The 24,524-nt window shown below is 44.9% G+C and overlaps 1 protein-coding gene across 2 annotated transcripts in view; it reads right to left on the bottom strand.

The window, feature by feature from the left end:
- The window catches only part of ZSWIM8 (zinc finger SWIM-type containing 8), a 2,332,791-nt gene that overhangs the window by 1,089,483 nt on the left and 1,218,784 nt on the right, over window positions 1-24,524 (bottom strand). For both annotated transcript variants that reach the window (XM_069240531.1, XM_069240532.1), the window contains exon 16: window positions 23,994-24,219. In XM_069240531.1, the coding sequence (XP_069096632.1) occupies window positions 23,994-24,219 (226 nt within the window). The remainder of the gene's footprint in view (window positions 1-23,993; window positions 24,220-24,524) is intronic.

Here is a 24,524-nt window from a genome sequence, read left to right as displayed (position 1 = left end):
GGGGAGCCAGGGGAGCACTGGCGCCAGGGAAGGTTGAGGTTGTTCGACCAGCACCATCCACGGATCCAATGGGCCTGACTGCTGCAGTGCGTGAACCTGCCGGTGGGAGACCAGTAGGGGCACTTCCCAAGCCCAGGGGTCCCGAAGGCGCTCCACTGGGGACAGGCCGCTCAATATGAGGTGCATGGCCTCATAAAATTCACGTAACTAGGCAGGGGGCGCGCCGGCTCCCAGAAACTCTGGGAGGTCCGGAGATGGCCCAGGAGCAGACTCCACCACAGAGGTAGGTCTTGAGTGCTGAAACTCACCTGTCTTGTTGGATGACTTTGACTGACGTGGTGAAGATAAATATCTCCTCAACTTCATGCTCTTCCTGCATCTATGAGACTCACCCGCTTCACAGACGACCTCAACCACGATTGCTTGGAGGGACTCTGTGACCAATCCTGGGATCTTTTTCTTGACCGAGATCGTGAGCGTCACCTGCCGAGGAGCTTGAGGAACCACTCCCTTAAGGCCCTGGGGTGCATAGTGCAGCAACTGATGCAGAACTTGTCATCGTGGTTGCGCTACAAACAGAGGCACAACCAATGCGGGTCTGTCACTTATCTTTGTCGGTGACAGGCGCCACACGACTTGAAAACAGCTTTCCTAGCTGACATCTTTGAGGCACCTGGAGACAAGTTTCGAAACAATGTTGAAAAAAAAAGTGAGTCAAAAAAGACTGGGGATAACTCTTCTTCGGATCTGCACTGGCTGAAAAGAACTGATGTCAGTGCGCTGGGGTGGGGTGGGGTGGCTCCTATACAGGAATTTTGTACGTCACTTTCAGCGCTGACTATGCTGACGACACCATGCGGAGTCAAATGATGCCACCCATTGGCACGCAGTGATACTGGACACAAAATATTTCCGGATCCAGTCTGACAGCTGGGGATTATTATAAGGTAAGGAATCTGCGGCTAGAAGTCGCTTCCAGATTAACTCAGTTCCTTTAATTTTGCCGTGCGATGCGGATCTGGAGCTCTGCTAACACATTTATCAGCCTACAATTATTTCTCAAATTTTAAAAACTAATGTGACTGGGATGATGTTCCTTCCTAAAAAAAAAAAAAGACTTCATGCCATGATTGCAGAAAGCAGATGTCAGTCACAGACCTGCATGAGGAGTGTCTCTGGTGTATGGGCTCAGGGCACAACTCGAAGTTGTGCAATAAGTGCTTCTCCAAACACCTGAAGATGATGTGGGTCCAGGAGGATAAGCTGTATGTCGCTGAACGTAAGAAACCAAGACCATGTGCAAGTCCTGCTCCAGGTTGCGGGCATGTTCTCGCTCTCACAGATGTTCTAATGAGAGGTTTATCTTGTAGATGAAGTCCTCTGTAAATCAAAATCAAGATCTAAATGCAAATATAAAAAAGCAAAGCAGGACTCGAGCCCATCCTGCCACTGCACATCCATGAGAACATGTGAGGGGTTTTCGTTGTTAGTCAGTCTACCCTAGAGTTCTCAAGCGCCATGCCGATCCCCTAGTTGATCCCGGGGTGCCCCAATTATCATGGATTTGCAGCAGCAAATCAAAGACTTCAAAAAGGCCATACTATAGATCTTTGGTGCTTGTAACATGGATTAATTATGCTGTTTACTTTTTCAAGAATAAACCATAAGTACATTCAGTGCTATTAGGGCTTTTTCTAAGAACTGTAATAGCAAGAAATGTAACAGTAATAAATATCCCACTGTCTAGGGTAGGATATTTTTCCCCCAAGAGCATCTTTTTATTAGTAGGTAGTTGAAGGTTTGACAATCATTTTTAGTGCAATATCCAACATAAAGTCAAACTAGCATATCAAAACAGTTTCTGAATTTTTAGAAAGCTATTACTGCATATTTCTGAACTTTCAGAAGCTATTATTGTAAATCGTATATCAATGTATATTATATGTTATCACTTTTATTACCAAATTGAGTTATTTTCTTGTGAACACAAAATAAAAGTTGATGTCTAAGGATAACTATACAAACTATTGGATATATTGTCTAGAATGATATAATATTATATTTATATTAATTAAATTAAATATATTTTGCAAGACCCTATATTTTTAAAACGTGAATACAAACACTGCTCCTTTACACACACGATTCATACAGTTAATTACTTCATACTACGACATGCTGTTTTTTATTCTTAATTCTTAGAGTAGCACTATCATAAACTAGATGAATGGGGTTGACATTAAATAGAGTGGAGCAAAAGTGGGGGGAATAATGTTTTGACTGTAATCTCCTTGAATGTACATGGACTAGTTCCTGATTATTTTATAAAGCTTAACACGGTAGTTGCAGTTCTGCAAGAAACACACCTAAGTGAGTTAGAAACAGAAAAGGGGTGGTTGTGGGAGGGCCATTAGATACAATAACTGCATGAAAACAAATGCCAGTGGCTTCATCATCCTATTTAAATTATTTCTAAATGCTAACATTAAATCCAATAACTGAAGTCCCAACTAGCAGATATAGGACACTAGATGTGTAAATAAATCATCACAAATATCTCGCTAACCAATGTGTATTCCCCAAATAAGAAGTCAACACACACTTGTCAAATAATTTAAGTGGATGGAGATTTTTATGTTGTTTGAGATCCCCTTTGGGTAAGTCTAGAGATTGCTATGATGGCAGATCAAGCTTAGTGAAATTAATTCAATCCTATGATTTGAGGGATATCTGGACACCAACTAACGCAATACGATGAGAGGTTACTATTTATTCCTTACAGCACAACTGCTATTTTGGAATAGACTACAATTGTGGCAGTCAACCAAACCTAGAAACAAGCGTTGGCAAAGATAATACGATTCACCTTTAATGTAAGGGCAGAGACCATTTGGCTTAGCCAAAGCTTGGTTGCTTTGGCGTCCAGTATGGGCGGAAGCACTCCAAGATGACTGCGAGTGCGGATAAGACAGCCATATTGAAAGTTATCTTTTTTGCGAAAAAATATTTACAAGAAGGCCCCCCTCCAATGATTTCTGTTATTGTTTGACAGAAAACATTTCAAGATGGCTGCCCAAGCGTCTGCAAGTATGGGCAGTCATCTTGGAAATATTTTGTTTTATACTATTTTATTAATTTAGTGTTCAAAGGTGGTTGACAGCCATATCAAACACTAAATTAAAAATAAACTATGGGTGGGATATCACACAGATGTGCATATGGAAGCTGTCCTTAAGTAGGGTGAAGCTGCCAAGTCCTCGCAAAAAGCAGTGTGTGTGTAAGTGTGCATTTGTCTGTGCACAGTGTGGGATGACATGCGTGCAAGCCAGATGCCTGGTAGCAGTGTTTATCGTAGACCTGAAAAACAATGGAGCAATTTAGTGGGAAACACAGAAAATAGTTTATATATGTAGTCATTCTGCTGGAGAGAAACTGAACATGTATATACTAAACCTCTCAAGCTACTGAAAGCAATACTATGCAAATGCAATTAATCACACATTAGCATTGTACTGGGCATGAATGTCACTATTTAATTGTAGTACACAAAAAGGCATGTCAAGCCCATGATATAATGTAGTACAGCTCTGCCTTTGACTGCTCAACAAATGCTAAGAATGGTATGGCCAATACCATACTATAATGGGGCCAAAACCACAGTACTGACACACAATCATAGTAAGTTAAGGGACAAGTCACAGAAAAAAAACCCTATCATTCTCCAAATAAAAAGAAAGCAACATTAATAAAACACACAGATGACCATGTTAATTTCCGCATGTGTCAGACTGTATCTGGAAACTTTAATAGTAGTTTCCTCACACGTCAACTTGTGGAGTTGTTCTGCTCTGTGTTGAGTCAGCCCTGCCCCATGCTTGACATACTGTCAGGACCACATAATCTGCATCACCTCACCACGCCAACATGTGTTTCTTTCTGATTTTCATCTGCACCAACAGAGGCTCTGAAATCAGAATATGGCTGACTTTCAGTTTGGGAACTTATTAGTAGACTACGAGTCCAATGGAAAGAAGGAGGAGGAGGAGGGTGGGCCAGTAAGGAATCTGCGGTTAGATCGAGTCTCCATCAGAAAAGGCATTACGAAAAGTAAGTAACATGTTCTTCAGATAGACTTCTAACTGCAGAGTCCTGGTGCATAGGTACCAAAGCAGTTTACTTCCTCCAGTGATGGGTCTGTGGAATGGCTCAAAACAATAAGTCCTGTATATGATTGACCAGGGGAAGTGCTTGTCCCGCCAGACCTCCTTAGTCAGGCAGAAATGTTTCTTGAACATGTGCTTGGATGCCCACATCACAGCCTAGCAAATGTCTAAAACTGCCACACCATGCACCAGCGCAGTGGTAGCAGCCTTAGTTCTGGCAGAATGAGGGTGCAATCCTTCTGGGGGCTGCTGCTGCTTGGCTAGCCCATAGCAGATCTTAATACATAACACAATCAAGCTGGAGATGGTCATCTTTTGCATGGCTCTGCCTTTCTTATCCCCACAGGCACTGAAAAAAAGTTGGTGATCTAGTTGGTACTCCCGGGTTCAGTCCACATAGAAGCTAGGTGTCCTTCTAGAGTTGAGACGATAAAGCTGTTTTTTTTTCATGCAGCGATGAGACAGAGAAAGCCGGCAAGGTGACTGACTGCCCTAAGAAGTGGACAGGTTTGACTACCTTGGGCAGGAATTACACTTTTGTCGACAGAACCAATTTATCTGGAAACAAAATGCCTGGAGTTTACTCACTCATCTGGCTTATGTTATGGATATGAGGAATGCCATTTTGATAGAGAGTAAACCAAGAGGACAACTGTACATACGTTCGAGTGGTATGCACATTAGTTAGGTGAGTACCAAATTAAGGTCCCGCTGAATGCAGAATGACAAATGGTGTTGGCAGAAAGAAGTGGACAAGTTCCTTAAGAAAATGCCATCACTACAGGTGACTTGAAAAGCACAGCCGATCGGTGTAGGAAGTTGGTTCTGTATATACTATTTCAAAATAAGAAATAGTGTGCACAGAGTCCAAGGGTTCCCCTTAGAGGTAAGATAGTGGCAAAAGAAGATAATTATAATGCTCTATTTTGTGGTAGTGTGGTCGAGCGGTAGGCTTATCAGAGGGTAGTGTTAAGCATCTTAGTTTATTTTAAGAACCACAGGTTCAAGATTTACAGTTAATAATTTAAATGCAAGGTACTTCACCTAGATACTTTAGGGACTTTGAATGAAAACAATATCATGTACATTCTTTGTAAAAATAGCAATAAGCTATTTTCAAAGTGGACACTGCAAAAATCAACAGTTCCTGGGGGAGGTAAGTAAAGGTTAGTTTTGGAGGTATGTAAAACAGTTACAAGTCTCAAGTCTGGGGCATAGGCAGCCCACCGTTGGGGGTTCAAGGCAACCCCAAAGTTACCACACCAGCAGCTCAGGGCGGTCAGGTGCAGAGGTCAAAGAGGTGCCCAAAACACATAGGCGCCTATGGAGAACAGGGGTGCTCCGGTTCCAGTCTGCCAGCAGGTAAGTACCTGCGTCCTCGGGGGGGGCAGACCAGGGGGGTTTCGTAGAGCACCGCGGGAGGCCACGAGAAGGCACACAAAGAACACCCTCAGCAGAACAGGGGCGGCCGGGTGCAGTGAGCAAAGGAGGCGTCAGGTTTTGTATAGGTTTCAAAGGAGGGACCCGGGGGTCACTCTAGCGGTGCTGGCAGGCACAAGGGGGGGCTTCTCGGGACAGCCACCACCTGGGCAAGGCAGAGGGTCACCTGGGGGGTCACTCCTGCGTCGAAATTCGGTTCTTTCAAGTCCTGAGGGCTGTGGGTGCAGTGTTGGTTCCAGGTGTCGGGTCCCTTGTTACAGGCAGTCGCGGTCAGGGCGAGCCTCTGGATTCTCTCTGCAGGTGTCACTGTGGGGGCTCAGGGGGGTCGTCTCTGGTTACTCACGGGCTCGTCTGTCACCATAGTGACACTGGCACCTGTATCCCTCAGGGCCTCTACTCTAGTCACATTAATAAAGAGCTGCTGCCTGTATTTTTGCATGTTAGGCAGCCAGGCAGCTAGTGTGCCTAGGTCCACCCCACCCTCAGAGACTAATGTAGTGTCAGTGTGGACCCTGATTTGCTCTGGGCACACTGTTGATCCCACCTGGAGAATGGCTATTCCAGTGCTACCTGGAGTAGTAGTTGAAGTGGAACCTTTCTTGGGACAGGCCTTGTCTCCAGTTTGATGTCCATGCTGACTACAGCTGCGACACCAGGCCTTTTTGAGATCAAAGTTCTTACCCTTGTACCCAAAAGAGGATTGTGAAGAGGCTTTGGACCCACCCTACTGTGCAGGTTTTTGAGGCCCTGTGGAAGACTCTTTACTTTTTCCCTTGGATGTCTCAACACTCTTCCCCTGGGAGGCTTTCTTTTGGTCACCCCCTGTGGAAGTCTTGGACACCCTTGTCTTGACCCAGTGGTCTGCCTTCTTTCCCAATTCCTGGGGAGAAATTGGACCTAGGTCTACCAGATGCTGATGCAGTTTATCATTGAAACAATAACTTAAAAGGTGTTCCTTCTTAAACAAATTATACAGCCCTTCATAATCTTTTACACCACTGCCATTAATCTAACTATCAAGTGTTTTGACTGAGAAGTCAACCAAATCAACCCAGGTCTGGCTCGAGGATTTTTGAGCCCCCCTGAACCTAATCATGTACTCCTCAGTTGAGACTCCAAAGCCCTCAATCAGGGTAGCCTTCATGAGGTCCTAGGATTCTGCATTTTTTCCAGAGAGTGTGAGGAGTCTATCCCTGCACTTTCCAGTGAACATTTCCCAAAGGAGAGCACCCCAGTGAGATGTTTACTTTTCTGGTTGCACAAGCCCTCTCAAAAGCTGTGAACCATGTGGTGATGTCATCACCATCTTCATATTTTGTTACAATACCTTTGGGGATCTTTAGCATGTCAGCATTCTCTCTGACCCTATTTAAGTTGCTGCCACCATTGATGAGAGCTAACCCCATCTCTTGTCTTTCCCTCTCTATGGCTAGGAGCTGTCTCTCCAAAGCCAATCTTTTGGCCATCCTGGCTAACAGGAGGTCATCTTCATTGAGGCTGCCCTCAATGCTTCCAGAGTTGCTGGACTCCCCTGTGGGAGAAGCAGCGTCTCTGACTATCACTTGTGGAGTCAGGGTTTGAGGGACCCTGGTCTCCCTAACTAGAGCAGGAGGGAGGGAATTATCCTCCAGGTCACTAGTTTCACTCTCTGTAAGGTTGTCTTCAGAGGGGTGGTCTCTAGCAAACTCTGCCAAAAGCTCCTGGAGCTGTACTTTGGTAGGGTTTGATCCAGTTTTGATATTTTTTTATTTTAGAGAGTCCTTAACTCTGACATCCTTAGATGCAGGTAAGGGGTGAGGTTGAGTTCCACCACCATCTCTTCTGTGCTAGACATTATTTCTCTAAAAGTTGGGATACTTTTTAGGAATCTAAAACTATCTCTAGAACTTAAGCCAAACTTTTAAAAAACTTTTAAACTCTAAAATAAATGCTAACAGGGACTTACACAAGGCCCTAGAAAGACTTTTAAAAATTTAGAAAAATAGTTCAAATTGCAAAAATCCGTTTCTAATGAAAATTTATGGCATTTAGTCGTGTGATCAGGTATTGGCTGAGTAGTCCAGCAAATGCAAAGTCTTAGACCCCACCGCTGATCCACCAATGTAGGAAGTTGGCTCTGTATATAATATTTCAAAGTAAGAAATAGTGTGCACAGAGTCCAAGGGTTCCCCTTAGAGGTAAGATAGTGGCAAAAGGAGATAATTCTAATGCTCTATTTTGTGGGTAGTGTTAAGCATTTGTTGTACACACACAGGCAATACATGAGGAACACACACTCAAAGACTTACTCCAGGCCAATAGGTTTTTATATTGAACAATATATTTTCTTAGTTTATTTTAAGAACCACAGGTTCAAGATTTACAGTTAATACTTTAAATGCAAGGTACTTCACTTAGATACTTTAGGGACTTTGAATGAAAACAATATCATGTTCATTCTTTGTAAAAATGGCAATAAGCTATTTTCAAAGTGGACATAGTGCAAACATCTTGGGGCATAGGCAGCCCACTGTTGGGGGTTCAAGGCAACCCCAAAGTTACCACACCAGCAGCTCAGGGCCGGTCAGGTGCAGAGGTCAAAGAGGTGCCCAAAACTCATAGGCGCCTATGGAGAACAGGGGTGCGCCGGTTCCAGTCTGCCAGCAGGTAAGTACCTGCGTCCTCGGAGGGGCAGACCAGGGGGTTTTCCTGGACCTGACGACCTGCGGAAGAAGGGGACCAAGTCTAAGAAGCACTGAAGAGTCCACGGAGAACAGGAGCCCCTTCTAACCCGGATGAAGGTGCAAAAGTAGAACCACCGGTTAGAAGACAAAGTCAGTTATGCACCCAAGAAGACTGATGCGGGTTCCTCTTGGTGCAGAAGATGTCCCATGCCGAATGGATGACTGCAGTCTGGTTTGCATCGCTGGATTCCGCCAACAAGCCTTGGCACATGCAAAGCTCGAGGTTAGCAGAAAATGCTGCTGCCCGGGACCAGGAGCGACCTGGTGCTCTCTACCAAGGAGGGGGCGACAGAGGGGGCTCTCAGCAACTCAAAGAGCCCTCAGAAGACCAGGCAGCATGCACAAGAGTCCCACAGCACGGGGACAAAGAAGGTGAAATGGGGGCCCACACAGCATGACACAAAGGGATCCCATGCCGCCGGAGAACCACTCAGGAAGCTGTGCGTCGCAAGATGGAGTGCTGGGTGCCTAAGCCGTGCATGAAGAACTTTGTGAAAGGTCGCACACAAGACTTGGGCACTACAAGTCACGCTGTGCACGGGGGTACTGTCTTGCGTGGGGAGGCACGCTCTTACCTCCACCAAAGTTGGACAGCTGGACCTTAGTACTGTCGTGGTCACTTTAGTCCATCACCTATGATGCTGGATCCACGCTCGTCATCTGGAGAGGGGACCCACGCCACTGGTCGTCGGTGCAGAGAGTTGCCTGCTGAAGCAGGGAAGTGACTCCGTCACTCCACTGGAAATTCCTTCGGTTCTTCTGGTGCAGGCTGAAGACGGGCAGTCCTCAGAGGATGCACAACCTGGAAACAGTTGCAGTTGCTGGCAGGAGCTGAAGATACAATGTTGCAGAAGTCGTATTTGCTACTTAGTTGCAGTTTTGTAGATTTCCTGGAGCAGTCAGCTGCGGTTCAGTCGGTAGAAGATGAAGTAAACGTTGCAGAGGATTCCTGCTGGAGTCTTGAAATCCGAATCTGAAGAACACCCAGAAGAGAGACCCTAAATAACCATGTAAGGGAGTTTGGTCACCTAACCAGGTAAGCACCTATTAGGAGAGGGCTCTGATGTCACCTGCTGGCAGTGGCCACTCAGATGCTCCCAGAGTACCCTGCCAACTTGAAATCCAAGATGGCAAAACCCAGGAACACTCTGGAGGAGCTCTGAGCACCACCCCTGGGGTGGTGATGGACAGGAGAGTGGTAACTCCCCTTTCCTTTGCCCAGTTTTGCACCAGAGCAGGGAATGGGGGTACCTGAACCGGTGTAGACTGGATTATGCAAGGAGGGCACCATCTATGCCCTTTTAAAGCATTCCCAGAGGCTCTGGGAGGCTACCCCTCTCATGCCTGTAACACCTATTTCCAAAGAGGGAGGGTGTAACACCCCTCTCCCGAAGGAAATCCTTTGTTATGCCTTCCTGGGCTTGAGCTGCCCAAGCAACAGGAGGGCAGAAACCTTTCTGTGAGGTGGCAGCAGCTGGGGCTTCCTGGAAAACCTCAGAAGGTTGGTATGGCAGTACTTGGGGTCCACTGCGGAGCCCCCAGAGTGCACGGGATTGTGACCCAATACTGAAATTAGTATTGGGGTACAATTCCCAGTTGCTAGACACCTTACATAGCCATATGTGGGGTTACCATTGTGAAGCTGGGCATAGGTATTGATCTATGTCCAGTGCATGCGTAAATTCGCGTCCCCACACTCACGAAGTCAGGGAAAATGGTCCTGGGCGACGTGGGGGCACCTCTGCTTGTGCAGGGGTGTCCTGACACACAGGTACTTTGCACCCAGCCTTTAGGGTTGGAAGGCCTGACATATAGGTGACTTATAAGTGACCTGGTGCAATGAAAATGGCTGTGAAAGGGTGCATACACCATTTCATGCAGGCTGCAATGGTAGTCCTGCAGAATCTTTTGCATGGGCTCCCTATGGGTGGCAAAAGTAATACTGCAGCCCATAGGGATTCCCTGGAACCCCAATGCCCTGGGTACCTAAGTACCATATACTAGGGACTTATAAGAGGGCACCAGTATGCCAATTTGGGATGAAATACTGGGTTACCAGTATGTAGTGACACATTTGGGAAAAGAGAGAGCATGAGAACTGGGGTCCTGGTTAGCAGGACTTCAGTGACACAGTCCAGCATACTGGCAAAACCGTGAAACATACTGACAAGTAGGCCACAAACCATAAGCACTGGGGTCCTGGCTAGCAGGATCCCAGCGAAACAGTCAAACACACTGACAAACAGGCCAAAAATGGGGGTAACCATGCTAGAAAGAGGCTATTTTCTCACATGCACAGAAAGCCAGCAAGGTGTCAGACTTCTCTAAGAAATGGAAAGGTTTGACTACCTTTGGCAGGAATTTAAGTTTTGTCCACAGAACCAATTTATCTGGAAAAAACACTCATCTGGCTGATGTTATGGATATGAGGAATGTCATTTTTATAGTAAGTAGGCAAAAAGAGGAGAACTGTGCACACGTTCAAATGGAATGCACATTAGTTAGGTGAGTACCAAATTAAGGTCCAATTGCAGAATGACAAATGTTGCTGGCAGAAACATGTGGACGAGCCGCTTCAGAAAATGCCATCACAACAGCTGACTTGAAGAGGTACAGCTGATCAGTTAAACGTAAACATCCTGAAAAAGCCAAAAAGTAAACTTTAACTTCTGCCACATGAAGGGTTTGCTGGGCTAAGGACAAACAAAATAAGAGAACATCGAATAACTGTGCATTTATGGGTTGGATGTGTCAGGAGGAACATTAGACAGGGTTGGATAGAAGATTCAGCCCTGCTGTTGTGACAGGGGGTCCTCCCAAAGAGGCTGCTGAATCAAGTACCACTTTCTAATTGCCCAGTTTGTGGCCACTAGGATAACTTGGTCTTTCCTAATTTTATCAGCATTCTGGGCAGGAGAGAAAGGGGTAGAAAGGTGTACAGGAGTTCAGACCCCCAATGCAGGTGGAAGGCATCTCTGATGAAGGAGTGTAGGAGGCTGGCCTGGCTTGGAGTGGGTACCTTGCGGTACTTACACCCTGTGCCAGGTCCAGTTATCCCTTATTAGTAGATTAGAAGTGTTCTAGCATCTTAGGCTGATAGAGGTAGCTATAGCAGAGCAGCTAAGGCTGAACTAGGAGACATGCAAAGCTCCTACTATACCACTTATATCACTTAGCACTATATCATAAGAAAATAAAGGTACTTTATTTTAGTGACAATATGCCTAAAGTATCTCAGAGGATATACTCCCTTAGGAGGTAAGTAATATACACAAAATATACACACACAAACCAAATCAGGTAAGTAAACAGTTATAAAAGTAGTGAAAACACTGTAGAACACAATAGAATGCAATGAGGAGAAATAGGCCTAGGGGCAACACAAACCATATACTCCAAAAGTGGAATGCGAACCACGAATGGACCCCAGGCCTAGTGTAGAGGTTTGCTGGGAGTGTAAGAAAACACTAAGGGTGTCCAAGATACCCCACCCCAAGACCCTGAAAAGTAGGAGTAAAGTTACCCTACTACCCCAGAAAGACAGTAAAGTCGAGATAGGGGATTCTGCAAGGACAACAACTGACTACAAAGCAATGAAGATGGATTCCTGGGCCTGAGGGCCTGTAAAGGAAGTGGACCAAGTCCAAGAGTCACGCAAGTGTCCAGGGAGGGCAGGAGCCCACTAAACCCCGGATGAAGGTGCAAAAGGGCTGCCTCCGGGTGGAAGAAGCCGAAGATTCTGCAACAACGGAAGGTGCCAGGAACTTCTCCTTTGGTCAGAAGATGTCCCAAGGCGTGCTGGAGGATGCAGAGCTGTTTCCACACAGAAAGAACGCAAACAAGCCTTGCTAGCTGCAAGAGACATGGTGGAGGATTTTGGGTGCTGCCAGGGCCCAGGAAGGACCAGGAGGTCGCCCCCTGGAGGAGGAGACAGAGGGGGCACTCAGCAACACGGAGAGCCCACACAGAAGCAGGCAGCACCCGCAGAAGCACCCGAACAGGCGCTTAGAAGATCTGAGGATGGGGGTCAAGTCAGCACAACAAGAGGGAGTCCCACGAAGTCAGAGTCCAACTCAGCGAGTTGGGCAATGCAGGACGGAGTGCTGGGGACCTGGGCTAGGCTGTGCATGAAGGAAGTCTTGCAAGAGTGCACAGAAACCCTAGCAGCTGCAGTACACACAGTACACAGGATTACTGTCTGGCGTGGGGAGGCAAGGACATACCTCCAACAAATTTGGACAGTAGGGCCACTGGACTGTCGGAGACACTGGACCCAGCTCCTGTGTTCCAGGGACCACGCTCGTCAGGATGAGAGGGGACCCAGAGGACAGGTGATGCAGAAGTTTGGTGCCTGAGTTGGCAGGGGGAAGATTCCATCGACCCACGGGAGATTTCTTCTTGGCTTCCAGTGCAGGGTGAAGGCAGACAGCCCTCAGAGCAGGCACCACCAGGAAACAGTTGAGAAAGCCGGCAGTATGAGGCGCTACAATGTTGCTGGTAGTCTTCTTGCTACTTTGTTGCTGTTTTGCAGGCGTCCTGGAGCAGTCAGTGGTCAATCCTTGGCAGAAGTCGAAGAGGGAAGTGCAGAGGAACTCTGGTGAGCTCTTGTATTCGTTATCTGGTGAGATACCTTCAGGAGAGACCCTAAATAGCCCTCAGAGGAGGTTTGGCTACAGAGGAAGGTAAGCACCTATAAGGAGGGGTCTCTGACGTCACCTGCTGGCACTGGCCACTCGGAGCTGTCCATTGTGCCCTCACACCTCTGCATCCAAGATGGCAGAGGTCTGGGACACACTGGAGGAGCTCTGGGCACCTACCCTGGGAGATGCTGGTCAGGGGAGTGGTCACTCCCCTTTCCTTTGTCCAGTTTCGCACCAGAGCAGGGCTGGGGGGATCCCTGAACCGGTGTAGACTGGCTTATGCAAGGAGGGCACCATCTGTGCCCTTCAAAGCATTTCCAGAGGCCAAGAGAGGCTACTCCTCTCAGGCCCTTACACCCTCTCCCTTTGGAAATAGGTGTTAACACTCTCTCTCAGAGGAAATGCTTTGTTCTGCCTTCCTCGGACTTGGCTGCCCAAGCCCCAGTGGGGGCAGAAACATGTCTCAGGGTTGGCAGCAGCGGTAGCTGTAGAGAAAGCCCCAGGATTTTAGTTTGGCAGTACCCAGGCTCTATGCTGGAGACCCGGGGATGCATGGAATTGTCCCCCCAATACCAGAATGATCCTAGACATGTTACATGGCCATGTTCGGAGTTACCATTGTGACGCTACACATAGGTATTGACCTATATGTAGTGCACACGTGTAATGGTGTCCCCGCACTCACAAAGTCCGGGGAATTTGCTCTGAACAATGTGGGGGCACCTTGGCAAGTGCCAGGGTGCCCACACACTAAGTAACTTTGCACCTAACCTTCACTAAGTGAGGGCTAGACATATAGGTGACTTATAAGTTACTTAAGTGCAGTGTAAAATGGCTGTGAAATAATGTGGACGTTATTTTACTCAGGCTGCAGTGGCATGGTATTGGGGTGACAATTCCATGTTCCTAAACATGTTACATGGCTATGTTCGGAGTTATCAATGTACGCTGGACGTTATTTCACTCAGGCTGCAGTGGCAGTCCTGTGTAAGAATTGTCTGAGCTCACTATGGGTGGCAAAAGAAATGCTGCAGCCCATAGGGATCTCCTGGAACCCCAATACCCTGGGTACCTAGGTACCATATACTAGGGAATTATAAGGGTGTTCCAGTGTGCCAATGAGAATTGGTAAAATTTGTCACTAGCCTGCAGTGACAATTTTAAAAGCAGAGAGAGCATTAACACTGAGGTTCTGATTAGCAGAGCCTCAGTGATACAGTTAGGCACCACACAGGGAACACATACAGGGCATACTTTATGAGCACTGGGGTCCTGGCTAGCAGGATCCTAGTGACACAGGCAAAAACAAACATACATACAGTAAAAATGGGGGTAATATGCCAGGCAAGATGGTACTTTCTTGCCACTGCTGGAAGATGCCCTGTGACACCTCTGAGTGTAAATGCCATTCATGATCAGCTAGGTAATGCATCTGAGTTTGCCTGCCTTGGTGTTTAAAGATCCTGCCAGGACCTGGGTAACCAGGGAAATGCCCTGAGTGGCAAAGCCTCCTGCCACAGAACCCACAACCTCATGCAGTCCTGTTTATTGCAATAGCACAACAGTTGTATTGTTTATTAGAATCTGCACCTATCCCCCCCTTGATGGCAGGGAGAAATGCTTTTAGTGAAACTCCAGCAAACTGATGTAGAGGGGTGACCTTCTAGCAAAGGCCAGAGTCTTTTGATCGCCACCTCTGCCAAAGTACCCGCCTCCCCCCAGCCTAGCACAATGCATCGTTTACAACTGTTAGTTCTGTTTGAGGTAAGGAGAGGGGTCTCCTGCCAGTTCTACTGCAGTCCAGCAGCCACCACTGCAGATCTTTTGCAGCCCTTTCAACACCTGGATGGACTCTGACAGATGCTCTTGGAGCTACTCCCCTGGAGTCTTCAGATCCCACTGGAGACTCTTCATTTGTCACCTGGTGTTGTCCACAAGCAGGATGCAAGACTGCAAGAGGACCAAAAGACTCAGAGGTGCTCTCACTGAGACCAAGGTCAGAGGCTAAAACATCAGGATCATAGCCTGGATATCCTGGACTCATTGAGGCAGTGGAATGGCTTGGAAAAGCATTGTATCCTTGTGGACTCGGTTGTAGAGGAGCCGTTGAAAACGAGTCAGGTGGGACTTCAGCACTTTGATAGAAAAGTCTAATGATGTCAGCAGATGGGCCATCATCTAGAGGTGGCTTACAATTCTTTGAGGTGAGTCTACATTCAGTAGCCAGTTGTTGAGGTATGGGATGACTGGTATTCCCAACCTCCACAAATGGGCTGTAACCATCACCCTCACCTTTGTGAACAATGGTAAGACCAGAGGGGAGCCTAGAGAACTGAAAATGCTCCAGGACTAACTGAAATCACAGGTCATGTCTGTGTGACTGGAGGTGGGGGATGTGAAAGTATATGTCCTGCAAGTCCAGCACTACAATCCAGTCTCCTGGAACAGGGTGAACATCTTGAACTTCTCCTCCCAGAGGAAGTAGTTCTGAGGACAAAGGACCCCTTTATTCTTCAGCACCAGAAAATAACAGGACTAGCAACAAGTCCAGCTCTTTGGTTCCAGCACCGTATCTATTCCTCCTAAATAGAGAAAGGCAAACTTCTCCAAGGATTGTGGACAAGTGGTCTTTGTGGAAGTATTGCAATGTGGGTGGAATGTCCAGGGGAAGGGATAGGAATAGTAGGGAGTATCTGTGTTCTATAATCTGGAGCATCTATTGATCTGAAGTGATGCTCCTCTATCTGGAGAGGTGAAAGGAGATAATGTACCGTCAATGACAAATTAAAGTGGATTTGCAGTGGCCACAGGAGATGGGGCTGGGATTTGGCTAGAATGTTGCCTGTGTGGGGTTGGATGCTATTTGGCATGCTCCTTTATCTCAAAAGGAGTGGGAGGCCTGTTGCTGCGGAGGGAAGCATTGTCTCTGCTGGTAGTCCCTACTGAAGCCTAAAATGGGGTGCTGTTGCTGGGGGAAATGCCAAGACGTCAGAGCTAAGTCCAAGGAGCAGGCAGCGACTCAGCTCGAATTAAACCTTTCAAGGGGTGGGTCCGCCTTTGCTTCAAACGGCCCACAGCCTTCAAAGCGCAAGTCCATGAAGGACTGCTAGACGTCCAAGGAAAAACCTGTGGAGTGAATCCAGGTATGACATCTGAAAGCACCAAACTAGCATCAAATGCCCTACCGAGACAATTGATAGTGTCCAGACTGGATTGAATTAAGTATTTTGCAGAGTCCTGTCCATCCAAACTGGTTGAAATATTTTCAGTTCTAATCATTCACAACAAAAATATTGTTATTACTCATTTATCTTAAACTGCTAGCAAGCACTGGTAACGCCAATAGGTCTGGATTGTATTTGATGTATGTTCATTGTTGCATGGTACGTCTGGCTGCAATAATAGAAAACTCGCAGAGGCACCTAAATACTAGTCATTGCTTTGATTTAGCCGCAAGAAAGTGTCACTCAGTGTGACACACATTTGACACAAGAATGTAATTCATATGTTCACTGAAACCACAGAAATGTCACACATAACCAATCTGAAAGCTTGGCAGCTATGCCCTTTTTGTACTACAAAGTATTGCTTTCTACACTCCGCATGTATTTCTGCTGTTTGCCTTAATGAGCAAGTTGTTAAGCATGACTGCGGCAATACAAACAGATCAAGTGGATGCTGAAAGGCACTGCTGGCTGCAGCTATTCACACAGGGAGAAGTACTGTTGTAGAGTATGAGGCCCTATGATAATGTGGTACAGCTGGTCCCTGCATTGGCAGTCGCATTTCCTGTTAATAAACGCTAACGAAACACATTTACACAGCAACACAATCTAAAAGTAGAAATGAAAAATGCATTCACAACAGACGTCAGTACCAAAAAAAGATGAAATAAAATAAAATGTAACCTTTGAAAAACGAATAACAATCAAACCTACAAAAAGAATACTGAAACTTAAGGTGACACGGCAAAACCCGGCAGCCTGTTGTCCAAAGTAATAGATGTTCACAGATATTTTTATTTTCCAAAAACTGTAAGTGCGTAAGTATTAATGCATAGGTGAAATCCATTTCTTCTATGAAATGAATATAATGCAATCCCAAAACAAATCTGCATACACATGAGCTACCTAATCAAGATGCACAATTTTCTGAACCTTAAGTTAAACACAGAAGCATGAAAGCTACGGTTAGTAAAAGGCAGTGGCGGCCGGCAGCTTTAGGAGGGAGGGAGGCGGGCGGGAAGCACATACACACCCTCACGCACATCCATTAACAACACTCATAATATTCAAACATGCACGCACGCACCAAACATTCATTTTAAAAGTTCACACACACTCATTCTTTCACACACACACACACCCATTAACAACACTCATAACATTCAAACATGCACGCACGCACGCACCAAACACTAATTTTAAAACATCACACACACACACACTTACCTTCAGCCTTGAGGTCCCAGGAGGGTTGGGACTGCTGCCTTCCCTCATTGGCTGACCTTCGGTCAGCCAATGAGGAAAGGCAGCAGTCCCAGCCTCGTCACAGAGTGGGATGGGGTCAGTGAGACTGCTGACCCCAACCCACTCTGTGACAAAGTGTCACTGATTGATTCTCGCCCTGGGCGCCTCAGGGCTTAAACCTGAAGCGCCCAGGGCGTGTGTCAATGGGTGGCGCTTTCCTCGTCACTCAGGGGAGGGCTGTGACTTCCTCAGCCCAGCAAAGTTCAGCTCAGGCAGCCAGGAGTCTGCGCAAATCGCGCATGTCTCACTCCTGGCTGTCTGAGCTGAAAATCAAGAGTGTCTGTCAGGCTGACCTTTGTTCAGCCTGACAGACACTCTTCATGAGGGGCAAAAGGTGGGGGGGGGCCACACCTGGTAAAAGGTTAACCTAATGATTGTCAACATCTATCAACAAAGTCTGTACGGGGCCTGCTCCATAATGTTTTAGTATGTGAATGAGGTCTATTTAACTATAACTTGCACAAACAATTGGACATGCATTAACAACATATGCCAAGATAATGCATCAAAGATGCATCGATTCAAAGAAAAACCTAAATGTATATACTTAGAAAAAAAAGTGAATAAAACTAAATGCATTAAAATACATACACACTTCTTCTGAATGCACAGTTAAGACAAAGATCGCAAGCATTCAACTTTGTAGCTCGGGCTTTCATGTGGTTAATATTAATTGAAAAAATAACCGGAACATATGCATCATTTTCCGGGTCAGTGATGACAAAACACCAAATGCAAAGAGAGACACCATTGTTCACAAATTCAGCAAACCATACCCCTAATAACATTGCCTATACAATAAAAAAATAATAACCAACGTTCACACTGTACAAACAAGATAAGTATATAACAGTGTTAACATCATTTCAGTGTCAACCTGAGCTGTTATGCAATGGTTTGCTGCAGTGACAACAGCATACCAGTGTAACCCAACGGCCTGAAAACAAAAACACTTGTACCAAGCATAGAGTTTCACTACAGTGCTGCAACAGGCAAGCACTCGCACTGACTGCTAAAATCACTCATAGTGGCAAAGTCGATAGGTCTCTACTTGAAAAGGGAATTCCTGTCAATGCTTATTTCCATTTGCACCGGCATAAAAAATAGCAGAGAGGGAGAGAGCAAGGTAAGACATGCACTCATATGGTGTGCTGAAAAAAAGCCCACTGTGAGGTTTGTTTTGGTCCATAAGAGGTATAATGACAACAGACAGCTAAAAGCTTTCTGGATGCTAGATCTCATAAAGGTCCCTAATAATCAAGTCAGCATCCATATTTGAAATTATACACAGTCATTGTTGGAAAATGGGTTATTGGTAGGGCAGGTAGGTACCTACACCTAGCAACAAGCCACTAACCTCCACATAGGTACAGTTAGGTCTCAGTAAATTAATCCCAGCTCTACCCTTGGTAGCTTGGCATCGAGCGTCAAGGCTTAACTTAGGAGACAAAGTGTAAAGCATTCAAATATCACAAAACAGTAATTAAATAAAACACAGGAAACAGTTTAAAAATCCAAAACCAATTTATAAAAATAGCTCATATTTTTATCTTTAAAATGACACAAAAACGATTAAAATCGGTTCAGGGGAACCGGAGATATGAATTTTTAAAGTATTATTATTTTCTAGCGCTTAGAAACAAAAAGCGCCAATCGGGTCATCTGGTTGCACCAGGACCGGGGCAAAGTCAAACTTTCAGGCCGACCGCGATGGAGCCCTGCTCGGCTACAAGTCGCGGGAGGCCTCGGTTAAAAAGTTACCTTCTGACTTAGTCTCTTTTTTGATGTTTTTCTTCCCCGGGACGAACCTGCCAGTTGAATCCGACCTCCTGGAGCCCTTGTCCGGATACGCGAAGTCGGTTTCCTCGGTGGTGATTTTTACCTTCGGACTTAGTCGTTTTTTCGAGATGAAAATCCTTCGACCGGGGTAAACCTGGATCTTTATCCGACGTCCATGGAGCCCTTCTCGGATACGATGGCTGGGAGGTCCCGGTCAACTTTTTACGTTCGGACTTAGTCTCTTTTTTGGATGTTTTTCTTTACCGGGACGAACCACGAAGTCAGGCCGGGTCGCGGTTGAGGCAAGCCGGCTAGAATTTCCGCGTCGGGTCGGTCACTTTATGGAGCTTTTTTTCAAAAATTCTCCAATCTTTTCCAAACTTCTGGGGCTTCACCCAGATGTTCTTTTAAGGTTCTTTTGGGGTCCACAGCTCACACCAAGGGTCCAGAAGTTCTGTGATGGTCCTTGGGGGGTGCGGACTTCAACTCCCAGAATGCACCTGGCGCAAACTCCTTTTTGGCCACTGGACAGTGGTCAGCTGGTCGCTTTCTTCAGGAGTTGGTGCAGGGGACTCTGGTTTAGCAATTTTTCGCCTGTAGCAAACAGGGAGTCCCTCCTTGAACCAGTTGAAGCCAGGCAAAGTCCTTCTTGTGGTGAAGCCCAAGTGTGCAGCTGGTGCAGTCCTTCTGAGTGCAGGGTCCAGGTGCAGGCCAGGGGTCCAGCAGGGCAGTCCTTCTTCTTCTTTAGTTCCTTTCTTGTTGAATTCTGGAGGGGATCTGAGGCGTGGGTGCAGGTCTGCCAGTTTTATCCTTGCTCCTGGGTGAAAAGCAGGGGGGCCCTGGTTCTCCAATCAGGGACAGGGTCGTCCCCCTGTGATGACCACTTCCTGGGAAGTGTGGCAAAAATCCATCCCAGAAGGCAACAGTCTCTAAAAATCCAACATGGATGAATCTGATTTTTGGAGGTTACATCTGGCTGAGCCCACCCACTGGTGTGGCTAAAAATCATAAACACACCCCTCTCCTGCCCTCTCCTAATCTAATCAAGGGGGCACCTAATTGTCTGGGGTTGCAGGATGTGGGGGTGTTGCTGGGTGCTCCAAATGTCCTTCTCTGCCTTTGAAGACCAGTTTGGCAGCCCTCCCCCTTCCTGCCTCACCATCTGCTGAGGGGAGATTCTCTCCCCAAGCACATTCCTTTGTGTGAAGTCAGGCCACTTCACACCTCATCAAGGTAGCCTGGCAGAAGCTGCTGCAGGCTGGCCAATCAGAGCACAGCAGCAAAAACAATGCAGAGCTGAAATTGGCAACTTTTTAGGTAAAGTCTAAACTTTTTACCTGCACTAGTTATATTAAATCCAACAACTGGAAGTTGTGGGATTTATTACAACAATCAATTTGATACCAAATTCTTGGTATGTAACATTTAAGGAGACTTTAAAATTTAAAATAGAGTCTGCCCATTATAGCCTATGAAGGCCATTTACTTCAATGAGGGAAAAACGAATTTGGCTGTTTTTACCTCACCAGGGCTTATAAATCTATTTTTATAAAATCCCTGCTTATAGTTACATGGCACCCAGCCCTAGGGGCACATAGGGCACACCTTAGGGGTGACTTATATGTAAAAATAAGGTAGTTTAAGACTTTGGAAGTACCTTTAATTCCAAAGTCGAATTTGCATATAACTTTAATTTAAAAGCAGCCAGCAAGGCAGGCTTGCTTTTAAAATGACACTGGGCACCTCAGCAATGCACCTAGGTGTGCACCACCTATGCTGTGGTCCCTAAACCTACATGCCCTACCATATACTAGGGACTTATAGGTAGGTTAACTTAGCCAATTATAATTAGCCTAATTTGCATATCCATTTTACACAGAGCACAGGCCCTGGGACTGGTTAGCAGTACCCAGGGCACCATCAGAGTCAGGAAAACACCAGCATAAAGTGGAAAATGGGGGCAAAAAGTTATGGGGCCTCTGCAATCAGCCCTAGTTTCTCACAGTCATAATAAAATGTCTTGAGACTTAACCAATGAAATATCACTTTGGAGTTCCTGGTTCAAGCTGACAACTTACTTTTAAAACTAAAACTAAATACTTTCCATTTGTAAACAAGTCTTCACGGTGCATGACTTAATTATGGTCAGCAATCCTTAACATTTTATCTAAGTGGACTTAAATATGTCTCTAAGATGAAAAAGGAAAGGCCAAATGAAGGAAAGAATCTGACGTTACAATACAGAGATCTAAAGCTCAAAGAACAATTTATTGGACTAAAATATAACATGAACACCAACTACAAAAGAGAGGTGGAATTTGCTGTTTAGGTTACATCAAGAGTTATGAGACAACAAGATGTTTGGCTGTCTGTTGGCTCTTCATGTTAAGAAAAGAAAAATATCTAGAATGGTTGTAAGTTTCAGAGACTCTAAAGATGTTCTGAGACTGAAGAAAAATGCTGCATTTATGGCATTTTATAAACATTTTACAGATGCACGCAATACAGGGCTAGAAATTAAATAAGTGATAAAGGATCTGAAATGGGCTAAGTCATCAAGGGTACACATTTTTCAGGTACATTCCTAAAAAATAGTGCAGCGGTAACAGTTATGGTCTGTAAGATGGATAAACAGGATGTAAGAAAGTAGAAATACTAGAAACAGTTAAAAGAATCTTTTATTAAAAGTTACAGCCAAAGAAGGGGAAGACCCCCAGATTTGTGATAACTACACTGCTGACTAAGCACGGGCCAAAAAGACTGGAAACATTTATTAAAAACATGGTTGAGAAAGATCACAGAGTTCATTAGGAACAAATGGAGTTATAAAAACATCAGACTGTTACTTGGAATTGAAAGGACAGTCATTTGGTAATTTAAACCGAGCCTTTCATCAGCCATCCTCAATAGAATAGGTTTTGGGCAAAGGTTTGGCACATGTATTGTTTCATTAAAGTCTAAGTCTACAACATCGTTAATTGCGCATAGGATAGCCTCAGAATATTTCTACCTTCAAATGCGAATGAAATGAGGACAACAGATGCCCACATCACTATTTATTATGGCACAAAAAACATTGGCAAATTCAGTAAGGGAATTTAATGAATATAAAGGGATAGAGTATGGCGCAAGGTGTGTCAAGAGATTGTTATATGCAAACAACATGTTATTGGTCTTAGATCTAGTTAAGTAAGTATCAGCCATACTGAAAGTTATTTCATGGTTTTGGAAATGATCTGGTTAAATGGTACACTGGAATAAGGCAGAGGGTATGATAATATATATTTTTTTTAAAGAACGTTTGGACGGCCTATCTTTGCACAGTCATTACAGAAACAACAGCATCCGAGTATTTAGATCTCTTACTAGAAAAACTGCAAGAAGTTCATAATTGAAAAGCTCTAGCCAAGACAAATCTTATATCAACCTCCTAAAGCAATCATGTTTAAAAAAAAAAAGCATGAAAAACACATCAGGGCCTTCAAAAAGTTACTTTAGGCTTACTGTTGGGGGAGAGGGGAGCACAATTCTCCATTTTATGCTTACAAGCATAAGCTAAGACAGGAGGGTCGGACTTATTCACCAATGGAAGGTATGTTGATAGCTATGATCTACAACATTCAATCTAGATGTTTAAAAACCAATGAGGGTGCGGAAGCTGTAGGCTGCAGCAGAGGGTATTTGCTGTATGATTTCTCTCCCCAATCTTTCTTCTGGGTTCAGATGTCAGGGTTTTCAGAAGGAGATATTCTGAATCGATAGTTTCCACTGTACGTTTTTTAATGTTTTAAACAAATTTAGCATGCTTGAATTCCAGATAGAAGCTTTTCTCCATCTTGAAAAACCTGAATTCAAGTTATATCTTAAAAGTTTATTTTGGAATTCCTGTGATGGCAATGGTTTGACAAAAATAGGCAAATTATTTGAAGGGACTTTGGATTACAGTTTTTTTCTGAGCTGAAAAAAAACAATCTAAATGTGGCGGAGGAGGAATTTGTAAAAGCTGAGTCATTTCAACAGAATTTATGAGGAAGAGATGGGTGGATCTGTAAGACAGTAAATGTGGCTTTATTTCAGAAAGGACAATCAATGGGTTGGCAAACATTTGCTAGTCTCCTTTTCATACACAGAATGTATACAAAAAGCTCAGTAACAGATCGGTGCTAGAAGTGCCAGGGAGAATAGGCACATACAAACATATGTGATTGATGCTTGCTAAACCAGCTTATTTCAAAATTCTGTAATTGAAAGAAAAAACCTAATAACAGCAAGCCAATTCACGCAGTAGACAAATTGGATTTATTTAGTGATGTTACAAATATATCAACTGTGAGTCCACTAATAAAGATTTGAATAATTGTGACTGATGCATTCTCATACTCTTGTAAGAGACAAAAATGACCAAAATCATTTAATATTTTATTTGCAAGGGTTTTTCTTCATTTAATTAAGACTGTATATTAGGTTACTTGATTAAGCTGGTTTGCCATATGTTAAATAATAACTATGTAATGTACCCAGAACTATAGCAGAGAGCGTACATTTTTCTAATAAAAGATGGCTGTGTTTTTTCAGAGTACAAATTAATGTCACTATAGTAACATTCATTAAAGTGTACACACACTTTTAAGCAATTTGTTGGTGCATGAACATTAGTAACACCCTTCCAGTGCATCCACATGCCAGACTAGACATTTTCTTATTGTTTATATCCCTTACCTGTAGGTAAGCTGTCACCTGGACTGCCCTGGACTGGTTGCGCAACACTGTGCTGTTGGTGCGTGGCAGATGTTCCTACTTCTTGTTGCGTAGCAGCTGTGGACTGAGAAGCGTGTTTAGAGGGAGACTTCTGATTGGCTGTTGTGGGCTTGCTGGAACTGTAGAAGGAACTTAGTGTTTGTGGTTTGTGGGTTTGACTTTCGCGGTCTAGAAGTTTGTCCAAAATCTTTGCAGAGAAAAAAAAAAAAAAGAGTTGACTAAGGAACTGGATAACAGCAACTGAAATGCAAGCATTAAGAAAATGGTAAATGTGGGTACAACACAAAGGGCCTGATTACGACCTTGGCAGATGGGATACTCCGTCACAAACGTGACCGATAGCCCGTCCGCCGTATTACAAGTTCAATATTCTATGGAACATGTAAAACCGCATGCCGGATGTCTGTCACGTTTGTGACGGAGTATGCCATACGCCAAGGTCATAATCAGGCCCAAAGTGTCTCATATCCAAGCTACTAAACTGAAATCACT

This window comes from Pleurodeles waltl, chromosome 6 (genome assembly GCF_031143425.1).
Source record: "Pleurodeles waltl isolate 20211129_DDA chromosome 6, aPleWal1.hap1.20221129, whole genome shotgun sequence".
In the NCBI taxonomy this organism is placed as follows: domain Eukaryota; kingdom Metazoa; phylum Chordata; class Amphibia; order Caudata; family Salamandridae; genus Pleurodeles; species Pleurodeles waltl.
Note: the sequence above shows the minus strand (reverse complement) of the source record. Positions and strands in the feature narration are given on the sequence as shown.